The following is a 21,575-nucleotide window of genomic DNA, read 5'->3' as shown; positions in this document are numbered from 1 at the left end:
CAAGAAAGAATACTGACAACAATCATCGCAATCAGGATCAAAGGAGCGCGGGACCACACAGCTCCTCTGATTGAAGCAATGTGACTGAACGTCAAGCACATGTCGTAGTTACATCTGTTTTGTTCATTTGTCAGTCAGAAGACAAGAGAAAAAGGAGGAATTAATCCGGTGTGCATGCAAGATGAGCATGAGAGGCCTAGCTGCTTACAATATTGATATTGAATACAATGTTATCAAACTTATAATAATAATAAATAATGAGCAAATATTAGAAAACATGTGTATTATACTATGCTTCATGTATTTTAAAGATGTAGTACTACACAGGATATATATTAATGATAAAATAGACAAATATACACATCTTTATGCAGGCAAACCATACATCAATGCTGTACAGGTTATAGGCTATATATTATCAATATATAGTATCAGGGGCATCAGGAGGAGGAGGAGGTGTGGTAGTGATACCCTTAAAGGCAAGAAGGCTGATTAGGATGCTTACATTTTAGTAATGGGCCCTTCAGAACAAATTAAAAAAGAGAAAAATAATCTGGAGGAATCTGTAATTTGTGTTGAAGGGTACATTTTTCAAAACAAAGGTTTGAGACTTTGAAATTATTAACCTGAATGTATTTTACTTGATAGACATATAGAGAGCATGTAGTCTGTGAACAGAGCCGATGAATTACATCTTAAAATACGCCATTAATCCAATTTTGCATTACTGTCAAAACCTCGCATTGCCTATTATTCCCCTTTGAGTCTTGTTTTAATTGTATTTTGAAAAGTAAAACCGGATGTTGAACTTTGTGTTTGGCACAACCGGGCACAACAAGCGGAACAATCGACGAGTGGACATGTGAGTTTTGATTTTCTGGCTTATATGTATTGTGTTGAAAAGTCTCGCATAGCAAACTATTATTGAGGCAAAATAACTTATCACACCATTCCGGAAACATGCTATTCATTCAGACTCGGTATGTGACTGTTAGTAGGCTACTTTCTTTGATATATCAGCGATGTAAGTGTAACAGATAGTAGGCTACGTCCTTGGAAGTAGGTGACATTTTTGTTCCCTTGTTTTTTTTAAACAATGGATATGAATTGAAAATTAAAATGAACAATCTCCTAATGGTGATTTATTTTTCTCTACTTTAGCAATAATGGCAGCTCAACATGCCAAGCCCAACTTGAGTCAGTCTCAGGTGGTGGAGATGGTGAAGCGTCTCTTTGGGCTTACGGCGTCCGAAGTTCGCTCGCTACCGAGCTACGATGACCAGAACTTCTACGTGGTGGACGTCGAGGGCGGCGAGTACGTCCTGAAGATAATGAACTCAGAGGACAGCAAAAACCCCAACCTGATTGAGGTGCAGACCTACGCCATGTTATTTCTGCATCAGAATGGACTGCCTGCCCAAACGGCTTTGCCCACCACCTCAGGACAGCTCATGAGCCTGGAAGAAATGGGTATGAGACCATTCACACAGTTTGGACCCGAGGAATGATGTCACCTAACACTTTGAAGGAAAACATGAACAAAAATGAGCGTAGACTTATTATAGAATTTTCAGCAAATGTCATCGGTACAAGCTCAGTTGAGCCCTCTGTACTATGTGTGACTAAAACACAGCAACACACATAGAGCACATGCAGTGTCAATCCCCTCTATGCATGCCATAACGGTTGCATAGGACATTTCATAATGTTCATAATTCCGGTAGCCCGTGTTTACAAACAACAGCTGCTTTTAGTTTTTCCCCTCTGATACATTCATTGAGGGGTTCATTCATGTTTTACTTGTTTCAGACAGTGCCATTCAAACATTTCTCCACGGAGGTTTGTTCAGTGTTCATGTCTGTAAGCGTGTGTGAACATGAGTAGGCTAGTTGACATTGCCGTGGGATAGACAGACGGCTATTAAAGACAGGTCATGAGCTAATCTGGGAATTTAAAATAAGGCACACACTACGCTATAGCACAGCGAGGAATGTTTGTGTTCTCAGTAATATTTACACTCACACAATCTTGTAATCAAAGGCGGCCCTTGAGCTAGGCCACGACATAGAGTTCATGCTTTACGAGAGGTCAAAGCTAGATAAATGGCTGTGACAGTTATACCGTCTTTACTTTTGGCAGATTGTGGCTATGGCTCTCAGAAGTACATGGTGCGCCTGTTGACCTATTTGCCTGGAACCACTATTTCCAAGGCTCCTTTAACGCCACAGTTACTGTATGAAACCGGCAAGACGGCAGCAAGAATGGACACAATCCTACAAGAGGTAAAACAGCAACATCCCTTTGTTTTGTAATGCCATGTCATTCTTAAAATGCAAAGTTATGAATCTCATTCAGATAATGTGCATATAATAAAGGCCTAGACATTCACTGGAAGATGAAGCTGGGCTTTTTTTACTTAATCTATGTACATATAACTTTTGTTTAGTACTTTTTCTCCTGTCTTCTGCTTCTCGTATCATTGTTTTTTTAATACTTTTTTTTAGATGCAGCACCCTCATCTCGGCATGCTGTGGAGAGACAAGTTCATATGGAGTCTGTCAAATATTCTCTCCCTGGAAGCATACCTGCATGTATTAGATGGGAAACCACTTCAAGAGGTTGTGAAGTCTGTTATTCATCAGTTCAAGACCTCTGTGGTGCCCAGGCGCTCCAGTTTCCGCGAGTGTGAGTATGATATTTACTCTAGAGGGTCTTCTGACGCTGCTCTGTATCACATTTGTACATATATAAACAACTGAATAAGGGAGCTGGTCAAACACCATTCTACTCCCCTTCCTTTACACAGTTCGGGTTTCTCATTAGCACCTTGTGAACAGTCAGTTTAGACTGGATATCTCACTGTATATACACTAGTAGTGATCATGTATGGTGGCTCTGTTTAACAACCTTTTCTTCCTTTTTTTTCTTAGGCATTAACCATGGTGACTTCAATGACCTCAATGTGCTGGTGCAACCTGATGAGAGTGACGGCTTCAAGATTTCTGGCATCCTTGACTTTGGGGACATGAACCGTGGCTGCTACATCTATGAGCTCGCCATTGCCATCATGTACATGATGATGGAGCACCCTGAGCCCACAGAGGTGGGTGGAGCTGTCCTTGCAGGCTGGGAAAGTGTCCTTCCCCTTAACGAGGCCGAGAGAGACTGTCTCTACGTTCTGGTGCTGTCCCGCTTTTGCCAGTCGGTGGTTTTAGCTCATTACTCCGTGACCTTGCATCCAGAAAATACAGATTACCTGATGATATCATCCAGGAAGGGCATTCCAATTCTCCATCAACTCTGGGAGCTCGGGAAGGAGCGGGTGGAGACACTGTGGTTCCAGAGTGCTGCTCAGTTCAGTGACCAAAAGTGAGAAATATGCAAGAGAAGCCATTCAGAAATGTCAACGTTCAATTGGGTGATTCTACTAAAAAAGTTGTCCAAATCAAGTATTTTTGTTTTGGAACACCAGTCTGACATATGGAAGTGTGTCAGAGATGGGTATATAATCAAAAAACTGTAAGTGTTGATACTCTATGGTAATGCCGAATCTTGAACAGTAATGTCCTGTACTGTAAACACAAAAATACTCAGCAAAAGTGCTGAGAAATAATTTAGTGAAACATGCTGTATAGTGAGAACTTAACTAGGCAACTCATCATGAAAAGTCATCAGAAAAATAATCACATTTGGTGTTTTAAGTGCCTTTAGTCATTAGGGTTTAGAATGAACAATGCTGGATGTATGTGCCTTGGTGCTCCTCCTGGTAACAGGCCACTTGTTTTGATAAAGCCAGATATGGTTTACCTAAATACGATCAACCTTAATACCAACGTATTACCAATTACGTCTTGGTACAGACGATATCGGTGTCCTCAATCACTCCGTATTTACTGAAGAGGGGGCTATATTTAATGAATTAAGGAATGAAGAGTTTATTTTTGTGTCATGCCACCCCAGTGGCCCATCCCACATGGGATTACAAGACTGATATAATACAACACAAAACGTGTAGTACATTCACAATCACAATAACATATTTGTAAATGAATGTAAAGCCCCCTGAGGCAAATGTCTATTTGTGATATTGGGCTATACAAATAAAACTGATTTGATTTGATTTACGCATAAAAAAATTAGCAACTTTAATTGATGATGCAAAGTCACAATGCTGTATCTGAGTTTCTTGCTCACTACAGAGTAACCTTGTAGAGTGTCTTATTATATAGGTAGAAGTGGATGAGTGAATGTGGGAATTCATTTTGGACTTATAGCCAATGTGTAGATAATGTCAGGTCGTTACCATTGCACATTTTTCCAAACATTAAGTGTAATCATCAATTTATATTGTCAAGTCAAACTTAATTTGACTTGCAAAAAGCCATAATTCACTTATTTTCTAAAACATGTTTACATTTAAATGCATTTGTGAACCAGTGTATTACCTCAGCTAAAAATAAGTTTTCCATTAACATTTAAATGGAGAATTAAAGCCCCAAACTGTTTGTCTTCATGCATCAGCAACGTGATTGACTGCTCTGGGGAAAGTTATACTGGAGGCCATTTACAGCCATTTACAGCCATTATTTGCAGATCAATTTCATTATGTTAAAAGTAAAACCAATTCAGAATTGTTATGCAATGTAATTCGACCAAATAACAGATTTCTTGTAATATTCCCTACATCATCATTCCTTTGATTACGAATGTGTCCCATGAAAACACCTCAAGGGAGTGTTAAACCTTTTTAACGGATATCACGGAAATATTATTAGCATTCTACATTGCCTTTTCACACTAGGTCGGCCAACAGTTTAAGAACAAGTTATTCAACATTGATAATGTACAGTGGAGCGATATGTGAAACATGGCTTCACAGTATGTACATGTGCATGCATACTAATTTAATATTAGCACTTGTCAAAATAAACTACATGGGGTTTAGGCATAGTAGCCAAACTATACAGCTCCTCTAGGGTTGTTTTAGGTTTTTGGATTGTTCTCGATCTTGTCTTTGCAGTGTCCAAAGATACATTTAACAAGCAGTGTGTCATGTCTGTGTCAGTTTCAGCAATTCAAACTGACCTTAGATATTTAGATAAACACATGAGCCAAGTGAAGCTGTGTTGTCTCTTAATGTGAATACATATTCTATGGCTACACTGCTTTATAACCTATTTCAAATACACCATTTTACATGGGTGTCATTCATAAATTACGAAGTCTGTATGAGTGTAATTACTGTCACATGTCTGTTTATCTGTTTTCCTACAGAGTTATGCTCACCTCAGTATGGTCCAATAAATGATTAATTTTTATGGTCTTGCATTGCACAGCATGTCTTTTAAGTTATTGTGCTACATTCAGCAAATGTAGTATATAGGTCAGTGAAGTCACTTCTAAATTTGAATTTATTAACACGTTTTAACTTCCAAAAGGGCATTTAAGTAGCCTAGGGATAAGTAAATTAATTGTATTGTCTTTAAGTTATTGCATTACATTCAACAAATGTAGGATATAGGTCAGTGAAGTCACTTCTAAATTTGAATCTATTAACAAGTTTTAACTTCTTCAAACCGCTGTCAACTACCGGAAAAAAAATAAAAATGCCACCATTGTAGGACAGAATTCTGACACTTAAAACTGTTAGCCTAAATTAGATATGTCTCTCTCTCTCTCTCTCTCTCTCTCTCTCTCTCTCTCTCTCTCTCTCTCTTATTAGAGATTACACGCAGTTTTCAAAGTAAGACTTTTATGTTGAAATTTGTTTCGTACTTGAAATGTTATTACCACAAGCTACTTTAAAACGAGGTTTAATGAACACTTTCATTCTAAAGTGATAGGTTTGCCCGTAGCAGGAGTAATTTGCTTCTTCTTTTGCGTCTTGTTTAGGCCTATTATCATTTTCCCTGACTTGACTCCGGTGCTAGACATAGGCCTACTACACATTTTGTTTGCTGTTAAGTGTTAACACAGCCGACTGTGTTAGTTGTATTTTGAAATATCATACCGGAGGTAGGTATAATTAGCCTACCTAGGAGACACCACTGGCGCTATTTACACTTCTGCGAAGCATCCAACGTGAGTAACCTTCTTCTTGAAAGTTATTATGGATTAACTCATAACTCATGTAACTTTAAGAAACTAATTATACATAATTAATATAGCCTACCCTTTGCCCTATAGGCTATCGGCATCTCTACATGAATGGAAATGCACTAGCCTAGCTAGCCTATTTATGACAATATTTTTGTGGAATTTAGAAGCGAGGTTGTCCGTAGCCTATAGCCTATAGATTAAAACTACAATATTCATTACTCAAAATACTCAAATTGTAGAACCAGGGACATGGCTCATATGTCAAACAAAACATCAATCTCAGACATCAAGTACGCCTAGGCTACACTTTTTATGATATGTTTTATTTGTAATGATATAGATAGATAGATAGATAGATAGATAGATAGATAGATAGATAGATAGAGCCTATATATTATTGAAACAATGCTGCGATTGTATGGGAGACTTGCAACAGTTTTGGTTCCCTGGGGGTTGTCAGGTGTGTGTGTGGGTGGAGGTTGGTTTGTGTCTGTGCTGAAACACACAATTAGCTTAGTTGTCTGGGATATGAATGCATATTTCAACACACCATTTTATACAATAATTGTAGTCACAGCTATTAATTAAAATAAAAATGCAATAACACACCTTAAGTTGAAAGAATATGTTTAAAATTACTGTTGGGTGTTCCGTAACTCAATGTGAACAAATTCATGGAGAGAAAACCTTTAAATCTTTCAAATTCGACCAGAACACAGGAAGGTTAACCTAATTACAGTAAAAGGAATGCCAATCAATGCTTACATTAGATTATACCTCAGGAAGAGAATGCTAGTCCTGGAATTCAATGGCACATTCAAGTTAGGGACAAACTTGCTGTATATAACTTTATATAGACAAAAAAATATATATATATATATAGTTCTGCTGGTAGACTACAATAGGCATTTGGTTGAGTGACACAAGATTGGTAATAAAAGAGGAGAGGACTGTCCCATCTAGCGACCTTATATCTCTACCTCAGTATGTTATCACTGCTTTTGTTTCCTTTATACTATTTGCTATCCCTATCACACAACAACACCAACAATAATGGATATCTAATAAAAAAATATTCACATAATGGCAAACATATTTTTTAATACAGCAATAATGGCAGCGAAGCATACCAAGCCAAATTTCAGTCAATCACAGGCGTTGGACATGGTGAAGCGCCTCTTTGGGCTTACGGCGTCAGAAGTTCGCTCGCTGCCGAGCTACGATGACCAGAACTTCTACGTGGTGGAAATCGAGGGCGGCGAGTACGTCCTGAAGATAACAAACTCAGAGGACAGCAAGAAGCCCAACATGATTGAGGTGCAGACGTACGCCATGTCATTTCTGAACCAGAATGGACTTCGTGCCCAAGCGGCTTTGCCCACCACCACAGGACAGCTCATGAGCCTGGAAGAAATGGGTATAATAATGATAATAATTCATTTTATTTAGGGATGCCTTTCATAACACTCATGGACACCTCTCCTTGACTCGACGTCATTGAAAATGAGGGTCACCCCTCAATTTGTCTCTCGAGGATAAATAAAAGTTAAATGAAAAATAAATGAAATGAAACCTCGAGGTGTGAGAGATGCAGAGCTCAGACTTTGTGTGACCGAAACACAGCACCACATACACTATATCAACATGTATTTAAATCCCCTCTTTGCATGCATTTAAAAAATGACTGTTGCATAACACATTTCATGAGGTTCATAATTCTGGTTTGTGGTTTTGTAAAACAAACACCGGTGTTGTTTGCTTTCCCATTAACTACATTCCTTATGGTGTACGTTCATGTTTTTACTTGTTCCGGTATCTGGTATCAACTGCCAAATCAACATTTCTCCACAGAGGTTTGAGTGTTTGTATGTCTGTATGGGTTCAATAGTAGTAGACAATGCCCTGGATAGACATACAACTATTAAATACATGTGATGAGCTAATCAGTGGGAACTTAAAATAAGTCACACATTAGTTATATCCGTCTTATTCATTATAGCAGGCTGAGACAGGTTCGCAACTGCCAGTCAAACATTTCTCCTCAGTGTTTTGTTAAGTCGTTCTTTCATTCATAACTTTTGTTTTAACTCAGTAATATATTGAGGTAGGAACCTTATTAACAATATAGCCGAATTAAGTTTTCATGTCTGTGCGCATATGTGCACATGAGTAGTCAAAATGGGCCCTTGAATAGATGCTGTTGCAGACCGCTCATACAGATAATGGGAAAATCACAAATAGGTATACCGTCCATCTTATGCACTGTAGTAGGCTGAGGCAGGTTTGTGTCCTCAGTAATATTTGTAATCACACACTCTTGTAATGATAGGTTGATGCTTGAGTAAGGCCACAACATGAAGCTTGTACTTTATGAGGGGTGATAGTTGAATGGCCCTAACAGTAATACTTCCTTTACTTTTGGCAGATTGTGGCTATGGCTCGCAGAAGTACATGGTGCGCCTGTTGACTTATTTGCCTGGAACCACTATTTCCAAGGCTCCTTTAACGCCACAGTTAATGTATGACGCGGGCAAAATGGCAGCAAGAATGGACACAATTCTACAAAAGGTAAAACAGTAACACTCTTTTTTGTGTAATACCAGGACATTCTTAAAAATCACGGAATTGTCATGAAATCAAAGTTATGAATTCCCTGTCATTATGCTACTTAATTGTTCCCCATGTTTGCTTTGTTTTTATTATTCAGATATGGTGTATGTAAGAAAGGACTAGGCCTTCATTGCTCATTGAACATGAAGCTGGACTTTTTCTCCTGCTTTCGGCTTCTCTGTATTTCATCAGTATTCTTCTTCTACTTCTTCTTCTTTTTTCTCCAGATGCAGCACCCTCATCTCAGCATGCTGCGGAGAGACAACTTCCTTTGGAGTCTGTCAAATGTTCCAATGATGGAATCATACCTCTATGTACTGGAGGGAAATCCCATTCAGGAGGTTGTGAAGTCCGTCATTCATCAGTTCAAGACCTCTGTGATCCCCAAACTCTCTGGTTTCCGCACATGTGAGTACAATATTTACTCTAGATTCTCATTTAATATTTTCTATTTAGATGCTGCCCTGTGTCAAATTCGTACATAATTTAACCCTTGGACAAGGGAGCTGGTCACTACAAACACTATTTTACTTGTCTCGCCTGATACAGTTCAGGCTTCTCATTAGCACCTTTTATACTGTCAGCAGAGACTGCCTATGTCGCCAAATACACGATTGATGTATGCTGGCTCCTTTTAACCACAACATGTATTCTTCCTTTTTTTCATAGGTATTAACCATGGTGACTTAAATGACCACAATGTGCTGGTGCAGTGTGATGAGAGTGACGGCTTCAGGGTTTCGGCTATACTTGACTTTGGGGACATGAACTGTGGCTGCTACATCTATGAGCTCGCCATCCTCACTGTGTACATGATGATAGAGAACCCCAAGCCCATAGAGGCCGGCGGAGCTGTCCTTGCAGGCTGGGAAAGTGTCCTTCCCCTTAACGAGGCCGAGAGAGACTGTCTCTATGTACTGGTGCTGTCCCGCTTTTGCCAGTCGGTGGTTTTAGCTCACCACTTTGTGACCTTGCATCCAGAAAATACAGATAACCTGTTGATATCATCCAGGAAGGGTATTCCAATTCTCCATCAACTCTGGGAGCTCGGGAAGGAGCGGGTGGAGACACTGTGGTTTTCGAGTGCTGCTCAGCTCAGTGACAAAAAGTAAAACAAAATAATCAAGAGAAGCCATTCACGAATTGCATTGCTCAATCAGGGGATTTCAGTGTTTCTGACACAGAGCAGGGTTGGGAAACATTAAACGGTGTGCTAGAGTAAGAGTTGGTAACTCGGTATCTAAAACAGTAATGTCCTGTAGGCGTAATGTAAAAGAAAAAATAGGGAAACGTTATATAGTTAGAGCCGTAATAGACTCATGAGCACAATGTGAATGTCACTATCATAACAATATTGTAACGAATAATAGACTTGTATGTTTTGAATACTTTTGCAGATGTGTTTAGACTACCAGATAAGAAATTGAACAGGCCACATACAAGGCCACTTCACACTTTGCATTGTCACAGACAAACTGAACTGAGCTCAGAACTGCTAAGTTGGTCTCTAAATGCCATTGACTGCGTGTTTTCAACACGCGTCTGTTTTTTAAATTTTTTTATTGTTTGTTTTATTTTTTATTTTTATAATTTTCTGAAACAATAACTGTGAAGCCTTTGGCTTCTTCCGTCACCCTTCGGACAACACAAAGTAAGATGTATGAAGATATGAAAGAGAAAATTGTGTATTGTGTGGAATTGTCCGAAAGAATAATAAATAAATCATGAGGAGTTGGTAAATTGTTACAAACATAATTCACAGGTTAGTACTTAACAAGGAACATAATCATGTTTAATGGTGAAATAACTGCCTGCCAAAAGCCATAATTCACTTGAAACGAATAAACCATGTGTACATTTGTACTCTGTGTATGAGTGTGATCACTTCACACGATCGTTGAAGCTAAGTATATGAAACATACAAATATAAACGGCATGCTGTTTTCTCCATTGTGTTTTACTCTATGAGGTTTGACTGATGCTCTTTAGTTATGTCTTTATGTTGTACCCTGTTCTTGTGCAATAGTTTAAAGTCATCCAAATGGAGAATTAGCGCCCCCAGCTGTTTATCTTGAGCTTTACCTCTCATATTTGCATGTTTGACAACTGGTGAAAGCTGTAGATCGTTTTCAGACATTATCTGCAGTTTAATTTCATTATAGTCAAACCCAGTTTGAGTTGATGTGCAAAGTAACCAAACAACTGTTCTTCCATACTATTCGACACATAGAGAGAGAGAGAGAGAGAGAGAGAGAGAGAGAGAGAGAACATCATACAGAGATGTTGCAATATAAATTCCACAATAGAAAATACAACATACCGTATACACAAACAAACACAGCCCCCCAACAAACAACAACTTTGTAGTAGGCCAAGGTAATAACTATGTAGAAGTTACTAAAAAATAAATAATAATAACTCAAGTAGTTAATAAAAAAAGTAATAACCGTAATGCATAACTATAGTTGCTAAAGAAAAAACAAAAAAAAACGTATCTAGTAGGAAATGCATAACTATGTTGTAGTTACTAAAAAAAGAAAAAAACTATGTAGTAGTTACATACAAATACTAACAAAAAAAAACCTATGTAGTAGGTAATCCAAAAAAAAGTAGAAGTTACGGAAAAAAAAACTTGGGTCTGAGCAGAATACGGTGAACCATAACAACCTTCAGAATCAGAATCAGCTTTATTGGCCAGGTTTGTGTAAACAAACAAGGAATTTGACTTCAGCAACCATTGCTCTCCAAGTACAACATTCACTAAAAACTAAAACATTAAAAATACTGTCAAGTAAACAATATTACAAATGAACAAAAACAAATACACAACAACAATTCAAGAGATGGAAGAAATGTTGCAATCAGTCAGTTAGTGATTAAGAATAAAAAAAAAAAAAAAAAATATATATATACGGTATATATACACGGTCAGATTTAAGATTACAAAATAAATATACAAATATAAGTACAGTGCAAGGCAGATCAGTGCAGAGGTAGTGTTAACAATATTTGAGTTTGAAAATATACATGAGGTACATCACAATTGTTAATGGACCTTCAGCGACAGGATGTGGGAGTTCTGACAGTTCAACAGAGTGACTGCTTGGGGAAAGAAGCTGTCTTTGTGTCGGCTGGTTTTGGCAGGCAGTGCCCTGTATCGCCTACCAGAGGGGAGGAGGTTGAACAGAGTATGACCAGGATGTGAGTCTCGATTCAAAGACAATTTAGATGAAAACTCGAAAAGAAGTTAGCGTATTAGCATAAGACTAATTGAAATAACGATGGCATTGCTAACAGGCCAATTTCAACTCATTTTTGTGGTTGAACATCCACTTAGAGCAGGGGTGACCACACTTTTTCAGCTTGTGCTACTTTGAAAATGACTAAGTCAAGATGATCTACCTACTATAAAAATAAAAATATAGAAATGCAAAACATATATTTATTTAAACATATATAATGATCATTCTTTATATGTACAATATAAGTTGGTGAACATTGCATAACTGCATGAACCCATATTGCCAGGCCCACCTCAACTGCCATTAGGCCCTGGGGCTGAGAGAGGGGCTGAGTGGCCGTCTTACGACACAATGTGTAATATTTATTTAGATTAATAAACAAATCATTTAAGGTAATACAGTATTTCTCACAGGAATTTGGGAGACTGTGGTGGGGACTCAAGACCTTCTAGGGGGGTTTCAAATGCCACTGCACGCAATTGGATAGCACTACGACCAATCAGAGCAATGAACAAGTTGACGTATTAAGCCCTGTTCGTTTAGCGAACAGCGGGTTAACTGTTAAATTAGACTTCTGGAGTGGTCGGCCGGCAAAACATAACGTTCCTCTTACTTACTCGATTGTTTATTTTTTTAAATAACGTTGTTCGGGGCCTTCAAAGATTAGGAGCCTATTGAGCCAGTGAAAATTAGAAAAAAGATAGAAAGAATGCCATGCGACCTACCCTCACTGCCTTTGCGATCAACCGGTAGATTGCGATCGACATAATGGGCACCCCTGACTTAGAGTCTCTTGTTAAGAAAATATTTCCCCCAAAGAATGATCCAAGAGGGATCAGGCAGGACATTTCAGTCCACAAGGGACAGAGGTCAACTCTGTCTGAGCTAGACATAGTGAACTATAACAACCTTAGAGTGTAGGGAGATGAGACTTTATCCATACAGCTGCTCTCACTGTGTTCTAACAGGCGACAAAGCTGAGCTATTGTCTGAGAGTTGGACAGACACATACGACGATTTCTTGACTCACAATTTAAGCCCAATGGCAATCTTTTGTGACAATAGAGAAAGTGGTTTTGTTTTCATACAGAGTGTCACTACTTCAGCCACAATTTAGTTTTTTGTCACTTGTCTGTTCCCATATTAACTCTCTTGTCATTTCAGACCCGGCCACTCCCCCCTGCTCTGCACTCCCTGCTGATTACTTCCACCTGGTCTAACCACACTCACCTGCTCCCCATCAGCTATTAGCCCCACAGTATATATACCGGTTCATTCCCTCAGTTCCCTGCCAGATTGTCTTTGTGTTACATTGCTCTCCAGCCATTCTGAATTCCTGCCTGTTTACCTGCCCGCCTATTCGTGTTTTGACCCAGCCTTTTGGATTTTGGATTATCCCTTTGCCTGCCCCTCTTGGACTTGTTGCCTCGCTACCACCTGGTTTGATTCCTCATTAAACTTTGTTGCAATACCTGAACTGTTTGTTGTCGTGCAATTGGGTTCTGGCCTGCCATTTTGGTACAATCCTGACAGTACAATCTGGCCATAAGATGAACCCAGCCGACACAAAGGCTCTTAAGGAAGAAGTGGCAGCACAAGGTGCCGCCCTACACCAGCATTCGAGACAGTTCACCGCTATGGAAGTGGCTTTCCAGGAAGCTTCGGAACGCCACAATCAGCATTTTGAGGTTCTGAGCGGCCAGCTCCAGCAGCTCACGCTGGACAGTCAGACCCCAGCGGTTCAACCACCCACCAGCCCTCCTGTCCCTGCTGTCTCCCGTCCAGAGCCCCGCTTAAGTGCTCTAGAGCGCTTTTCTGGAGCTCCAGATACCTGTCGCTCCTTTCTGACTCTGTGCTCATTGACTTTTGAACTACAACCTCTCACATATCCCACGGAGAGGTCGAGAGTGGCTTTCATGATCACCCAGCTTACTGGGCGGGCCCGGAACTGGGGTGCCGCCGAGTGGGAGAAGCAGTCGGCTCTCTGTTCTTCTGTGGCTGCCTTCTCTGAGGGTCTTCGGAAGGTGTTTGATCATGCTACCCCTGGTCGAGAGGCTGCTCGGGGTCTGTTTAACCTGGCTCAGGGGAGCCGGAGAGTGACTGATTATTCCATCGAGTTCCGGACTATCGCTGCAGAGAGTGACTGGAACTCTTCCTCCCTGGCTGACGCCTTTTACAACGGACTTTCTGATGCCATCAAGGACGAGCTGGCGGCCCGGGATCCTCCAGGGGATTTGGACGTTCTCATCGCCACCGCTATCCGCATCGATGGACGTATCCAGGAGAGGAGACGAGAGAAGGTACTGACCAGCACTTCCCGTAGCCTTCCACGTCTTCCAGTTTCACCTTCCACTTCAACGTGTTTTCCTACCGCTGCTGCCTCTAGTGACCCAGTTGAACCCATGCAGCTGGGCAGGACCAGGCTGTCAGCTGCTGAACGACAACGGCGCCAAAGGGAGAACTGTTGCATGTACTGTGGAGAGGGAGGCCATTACGTGTCATCCTGTCCAGTAAAAGACAGGGCTCACCAGGAATCCAGAGGGCGCTGGTGAGCCGCATCAAGAACTTTGAAGGTCCCTCTCGAGCACTACTTCATGCCCAGCTCAACTTTAATGGTCTGTCCCATACTGTCGCTGTCCTCATTGACTCGGGAGCTGACACCAACCTTCTGGATCGGGGCCTTGCCATGCAGCTGGGTGTTAACCAGGAACCCTTGGCCGAGCCTATTGAGGCTACTGCTCTCGATGGGCGCCTCCTCTGCACTGTAACCCATCGCACAGTTCCTATTCATCTGGGCATATCAGGTAACCACACTGAATCACTAACCTTTCACCTGATTAATGCACCTCAGCAGCCAGTTGTCTTGGGGTATCCTTGGTTAATTAAACATAATCCACACATTGACTGGAGAACCGGTTCCATTCTACAATGGAGTGATCAATGTCTTGCGGTCTGTCTGAAATCTGCCTTGTTACCTGCCTGCAGCACCTCTTCTTCTAATGAATTCCCAGATCTCTCAGGTGTCCCGTCGGAGTACTACGACTTAAAGGAGGTGTTTAACAAGGTACGGGCCACCTCTCTTCCCCCACACCGCCCGTATGATTGTGCCATTGACCTCCTCCCTGGCTCATCCCCACCCAGGGGGAGGCTCTACTCTCTGTCAGCCCCGGAGACCAGGACCATGGACGAATACATAAACAACTCACTGGCAGCAGGCCTCATCCGTCCCTCTTCATCACCTGCTGGAGCAGGGTTTTTCTTCGTGGGTAAGAAGGACAAATCCCTCCGGCCCTGCATCGATTACCGCGGTCTGAATGATGTCACCATTAAGAACAGGTACCCCCTCCCACTCGTCTCTTCTGCATTTGAACTTTTGCAAGGGGCCTCTGTGTTTACCAAGCTTGATCTCAGGAATGCCTATCACCTAGTTCGCATTCGGGAGGGGGATGAGTGGAAGACGGCGTTCAATACCCCTAGGGGCCACTACGAGTACCTGGTAATGCCTTTCGGACTCACAAATGCTCCTGCAGTATTCCAAGCCTTAGTGAATGATGTGCTCCGGGATTTTCTCAATGTATTTGTGTTTGTTTATCTTGATGACATCCTCATCTTCTCCAAGTCCGAACAGGACCATGTGCAGCATGTCCGCAGGGTTCTCCAGAGACTCCTAGAGAACCAGCTGTTCGTGAAGGTCGAGAAGTCCGAGTTCCATGCCACTGAGGTGTCGTTCCTGGGATACATAATTTCAGTCGGAAGTATTCACATGGATCCCACCAAGATTAAAGCGGTGGTGGATTGGCCGGTCCCCACCACTCGTAAGAAGCTTCAACAATTTCTGGGGTTTGCCAATTTCTATCGTAGGTTTATCCGCAACTATAGTTCTGTAGCAGCTCCCCTGACAGCCCTCACCTCCCAAAAGGTAGCCTTCCAATGGTCCCCTGCTGCAGGAAGGGTGTTCAGTGAGTTAAGGTCACGGTTCTCTTCTGCTCCCATCCTCATCCTACCAGATCCAGAACGCCAGTTTGTCGTTGAGGTGGATGCGTCAGACTCCGGGGTGGGGGCAGTCCTGTCTCAGCGGTCAGGTAAAGACCAAAAGTTACATCCATGTGCCTTTTTCTCCCGCAAATTGTCCCCAGCAGAGAGAAATTATGACGTTGGTAACCGGGAGCTATTGGCGGTTAAGATGGCTCTCGAGGAGTGGAGGCACTGGTTGGAGGGGGCGAAGAATCCGTTTGTGGTGTGGACGGACCACAAAAACCTGGAGTACATCCGGTCAGCCAAACGGTTGAACTCCCGTCAGGCCAGGTGGGCGTTGTTCTTTAATCGTTTTGATTTTACCCTGTCTTATCGCCCAGGTTCTAGGAACGTCAAACCAGATGCCCTGTCCCGTCAGTTCCAATCCGAACATGTTCCCACACATCCTGAGAGCATCCTCCCCACTAAGATGGTCATCGGCGCAGTTACCTGGGACATTGTGGACAAGGTAAAACGGGCCCAGGCCGACCACCCGGCCCCCAGTGCTTGCCCTGATAATCGTCTGTATGTGCCTGTGAATCTCCGCTCTCAGGTCCTCCAGTGGGGACATTCTTCTCGCCTTGCCTGTCATCCAGGGGTTAGGCGCACTCTAGCCCTGCTGAAGCAACGGTTCTGGTGGGCTACCATGGAAGAGGACGCCAAGGAGTTCATCGCTGCTTGCTGTGTTTGCTCCCAGCACAAGATCGCTCGCCATGCCCCTGCGGGCCTTCTTCAGCCACTGCCTGTTCCTCATCGTCCGTGGTCCCACATCTCGATCGACTTCGTCACCGGACTGCCTCCCTCCGAGGGTAACACCACTATTCTTATTATTGTGGACAGATTTTCTAAATCTGCTCAGTTTGTTCCGTTGCCCAAGTTACCATCTGCCAAGGAAACAGCTGAAATTATGTTGCATCATGTTTTCCGTCTGCACGGCCTTCCCTGTGACATTGTCTCCGACCGGGGGCCGCAGTTCACTTCTCGTTTCTGGACAGAGTTTTGTCAGCTGTTGGGGGCCACGGTCAGCTTATCCTCGGGTTTCCATCCTCAATCCAACGGCCAGACTGAGCGGATGAACCAGGAGATGGAGACTGCCTTGCGCTGCATCACATCCCAGAACCCGTCCTCCTGGTCCAAGCAGCTCCTATGGGTGGAGTATGCTCACAACACACTTCCAAGTTCAGCAACAGGTCTTTCCCCCTTCCAGTGCTCTCGAGGATATCAACCTCCATTGTTCCCTGAGCAGGAGCGAGAGGCCAGTGTCCCGTCTGTCCAGGCGTTCGTCCAGCGATGTCGGCGCACCTGGGTGCGGGCCCGTGCTGCTCTCCTGCGCTCGTCCGACCGATACCAGAGATATGCCAATCGCCGTCGGACCCCTGCACCCGGTTACACTCCGGGTCAGAAGGTTTGGTTGTCTACACGGGACCTTCCGCTCCGGGTGGAGTCTAGGAAGTTGGCTCCCAGGTTTGTGGGTCCGTTCTCCATCAATAAAGTCATCAATCCTGCTGCAGTCCGTCTCCGTCTTCCTCGCTCCATGAGGATCCATCCCACCTTCCATGTATCCAAGATCAAACCCGTTAAAGAGTCCCAGCTCCAGCCCTCCTCCAGACCCCCGCCGCCCCCCCAGCTCATTGATGGAGGGCCTGCCTACTCGGTTCATCGTCTCATCAGGTCGCGACGACGGGGAAGGGGTTTCCAATACTTGGTTGATTGGGAGGGTTATGGCCCTGAGGAGCGCTCGTGGGTCCCGGCTCGCCACATCCTGGACCCCGACCTCATCACCACATTCCATAGGGACCATCCTGATCAGCCTGGTGGGACGTCAGGAGCCGTCCCTAGAGGGGGGGGTTCTGTCACTACTTCAGCCACAATTTAGTTTTTTGTCACTTGTCTGTTCCCATATTAACTCTCTTGTCATTTCAGACCCGGCCACTCCCCCCTGCTCTGCACTCCCTGCTGATTACTTCCACCTGGTCTAACCACACTCACCTGCTCCCCATCAGCTATTAGCCCCACAGTATATATACCGGTTCATTCCCTCAGTTCCCTGCCAGATTGTCTTTGTGTTACATTGCTCTCCAGCCATTCTGAATTCCTGCCTGTTTACCTGCCCGCCTATTCGTGTTTTGACCCAGCCTTTTGGATTTTGGATTATCCCTTTGCCTGCCCCTCTTGGACTTGTTGCCTCGCTACCACCTGGTTTGATTCCTCATTAAACTTTGTTGCAATACCTGAACTGTTTGTTGTCGTGCAATTGGGTTCTGGCCTGCCATTTTGGTACAATCCTGACACAGAGAGACATTATGTAAAGTTGTGAAAGTGGAAGGAAGGAAAAGTGAGTTAGACTTGCATGGTCCCTTTGTCCACTTTGGCACAGACAGACTATTTATTAAATTATTTTTACGAAACTTGGGGAACACACCTTCATGTCCCCCTTTAGATTTATTTACATACATCCCCTTATGGTCAAAATGCTCTAAGCAGTACATTTATAGATTACATTTTAACTGTTAGTTAAACTAAACAGTGAACAATAAACCAGTGCTAAGTCCCTCTTCAGTTCAGTAATAACAAACATAAACATTTTTACATGAATAATACATGGGGACTCAAATGATCAGAACATCCTTGTCACGCCTGTTGACAATGGGCACCTTGAGGTGTTGGCCATCCTTGACTTGTCTCTGCTCAAAAAGGGATGCTATGTGTTGGATATGGCAAGAGCAATTAGTATGATGGAAAACCCCAGTCTTTTGGATAGGTGGAGTAGTGTTAAGTGTTCTGCTGCTCAATGATGATGAAAGATTCCCTCTTCCTGCTGGTACTCTGGATATTGGGCCAGTCTCTAGTTTATGGGACGTACAATGTCAAAAAATACCCAGACAACACAAAATATTTGCTTACAGCCATTAATTGGACTCTGCTCCTCACTTAACTCATGGAGCTGGGCAAGGAGGAAGTGGAAAGGACATTGTTTAAAGATGCCAGCACATTTTAAACCACTTTGCAAAAGTTTATCACTGAATGATAAAATATTTAATTTAGTAAGGATAATAAAACACAATTGTTGTTGCCTTCTCTTAGACATTTGTAATCAGATGACCAACATAAAAGTACCTGCAGTACCTTTGTTTTGTTCTTGTATATCCATTTTCTGAATATCAAACTGCATTGATACCAAGTAGTAAAATACAGCCGTGGAAAAAAATAAGAGACCAGTCTGGATTTTTCTTCAATCTTCATCTCTACATTATTGAAAATGCTCTACATGACAATATTTTCATTGTGAATTTGGTAGAAATGTTGTCAGTATTTTATACAATAAAACCAAAATGTTCATTCTACTCAAACATATGCCTATCAATAGTAAAACAAGAGACACTGAACATTTGGAGTGGTCTCTTAATTTTTTTCCACGGCTGTAAGTTAATGCTGAAATACTGTAATTAATAGCTACTGTTATTACTGGCTTCCTAATAGCCAGAGTAATGGATACAATATAGCTATCAAACATTAATACATAAATAACCACCAATATAGAATGTGAACAAAGTGTACAACAAAATAAACATCTTGCTTCCGGAGGGTCAAAAAACAGAGAGACATGAGAGAGAAATGCACAGCACACAGGACTGCTTTTACCTGAGAGGAAGATAGAAAACTACTGGTTGTTTCTGGTAACTATTTAAGACATACTTTAACACAAATGTGCCAAATACACACACCTTCTACCTAAATGTGACGTCATACTTCCATTTGCATAATTTATGAAACTGACATTTCCCGCCACATTTAAATGAAACCTACGCACTTGCACATCTCAGGCAGGTATTGGGTATTTACGTTATACATATTTACGTTAATAATGAAAAGCAAAAACTGACCTCTCTCTTTGCTGAGGAACATTTTCTTCGCTGTGGTTCTAAAAAAAGAGAACACTAGATGGAGACATCGTCCTTCCTATCCCATATCCTTCAAGGCCTATTATTGTGAATACTGTTTAATATAACACAAAAAAAACACACACATAGTGATACTACAACAATACTAATTTGAGTCAACTTCAATCATTTTCTGCAACAGTCCCTAGGGGTAATGAGCAATCTCATACCGTATCTTGTGTTACACAATACAATTGCTATTTTGTGCAGAATCCTTTAGACTAAGGTAGAGCCCTTCAAAAGAATGGGAATATGTCACTTTTGTTTTACATTTTTAAATACAAAAACACTTGAACTTTACATGAAGGATTGACATTGGGGTTTAGGATGATGTATAGCTTGTAGCAAAAAGCAGAACTTCAGAGGAATTTTTTGGTGTGGCAAGCACTTCTCCCCTTCACTGTATTTGACTTCAACTGCTGCTGTGCTCCAAACACCTCAGCCAGAGCCTTATGTCAACACTCCCAACACCAAAACAGTTCAAACATACACACACACACACACACACACACACACACACACACACACATGCATACACGCACGCACACACACACACACACACACACACACATACGAACACACACACACACACACACACGCATTTACACACACACACACACACACACACACACACACAAACACACACACACACACACACACACACAAACGCACCTTGTCATCTACCTTTCTAAATTTCAGCCTCCCACCTCAAAGGTACCATCTGCCCTCTGCCCCCGCTGCAGCTTGTGATATGTACCTCCAGTCATGCAGAAAAAGTCACAGTGTGCGTCTGTGAATGTCTGCCTGTGTTCACGTTTCTTCTCCGTCTGTTTCACTGTAGTTTACCGGTATTCGAGCCCAAAAAGGCGTTATCTTAACATTTGCACCATTTCCACTATAGACCACAGTCCCTTCCCCTCTCTCTCTCCCCCTTTTTTTCCTCCATGCAGCCTTTTTCTCTTTGTAATACTTGAAGTCCATGTTCCACAAATGATGGCTGTAATAGAAATCGTAACACTCAAAGGATTTAGCTTACAGTAATTCACCAACCCCTCTTATCAGGGCCATTAATCCTCTTGACATTTCAAAACTGAACTCTGGGTTTATGCCACACCTTTTTAAAAATACAGCAGATACATTTAATTTATACTCCAAAGACCACCAATATGCATGCTTTTAAAGCCCACTGTTGGGCCTCTTAATGGTCTTTCTTTTTTAGCTGTGGGAATAGGTGCCAACAACAATGACTAACGAGCCATTGATATTAACCAAACACAAAGGCAACATGTGGTTGTTCAAGTTCTGTAACTAGAAAGAAAATGCACAAATACAATCTCTGCAGGCTTCGACTGTCCAAAATATGTAAACTCCAGTTGATTATTTGTCACTTTACATTAAAGCTGGGGTGGAGAATTTGGGGAGAAAATGGCAGTTGGGATAGAGATTCGAATCCAAATACCTCAACCGCTCCACTTGTTCTATTTGGTCCCTTCCTGACACGCTCCAACAAAGTCGTGCCAAAGTGAATGGACAGTCCCAACAGCCAATAAGAACAGAGAATCGGAGCCTCGCTCTGATTGGTCAAAGTGTACAGCTCATGTTCATTTTGACCAATCAGAAATCACATACCCCAGCTTTAAGGGAGAATATCATCTAAGTGTCTTTTATG

General features: G+C 42.2%; 2 protein-coding genes across 2 annotated transcripts; both read left to right on the top strand.

Annotated features, from left to right (window-relative positions):
* The first annotated feature begins 831 nt into the window (after positions 1–831).
* Positions 832–5,291, top strand: hykk.2 (hydroxylysine kinase, tandem duplicate 2). The gene is made up of 5 exons (XM_080033155.1): positions 832–862; positions 1,162–1,470; positions 2,140–2,282; positions 2,505–2,685; positions 2,931–5,291. Exons 2-5 carry the CDS (start codon positions 1,167–1,169, stop codon positions 3,371–3,373), a joined length of 1,071 nt encoding a protein of 356 aa, XP_079889281.1. The 5' UTR covers positions 832–862; positions 1,162–1,166; the 3' UTR covers positions 3,374–5,291.
* Positions 5,292–6,026: 735 nt separating this feature from the next.
* On the top strand, positions 6,027–10,464 carry LOC307254679 (hydroxylysine kinase-like). The gene is made up of 5 exons (XM_080033156.1): positions 6,027–6,081; positions 7,208–7,516; positions 8,525–8,667; positions 8,937–9,117; positions 9,379–10,464. The coding sequence occupies exons 2-5, from the start codon at positions 7,213–7,215 to the stop codon at positions 9,819–9,821; spliced, it is 1,071 nt and encodes a 356-aa protein (XP_079889282.1). The 5' UTR covers positions 6,027–6,081; positions 7,208–7,212; the 3' UTR covers positions 9,822–10,464.
* Positions 10,465–21,575: the final 11,111 nt, after the last annotated feature.

This window comes from Ammodytes marinus, assembly GCF_949987685.1.
Source record: "Ammodytes marinus genome assembly, chromosome: 8".
Lineage (NCBI taxonomy): Eukaryota > Metazoa > Chordata > Actinopteri > Uranoscopiformes > Ammodytidae > Ammodytes > Ammodytes marinus.
This window is presented reverse-complemented; position numbering and strand designations above follow the sequence as displayed.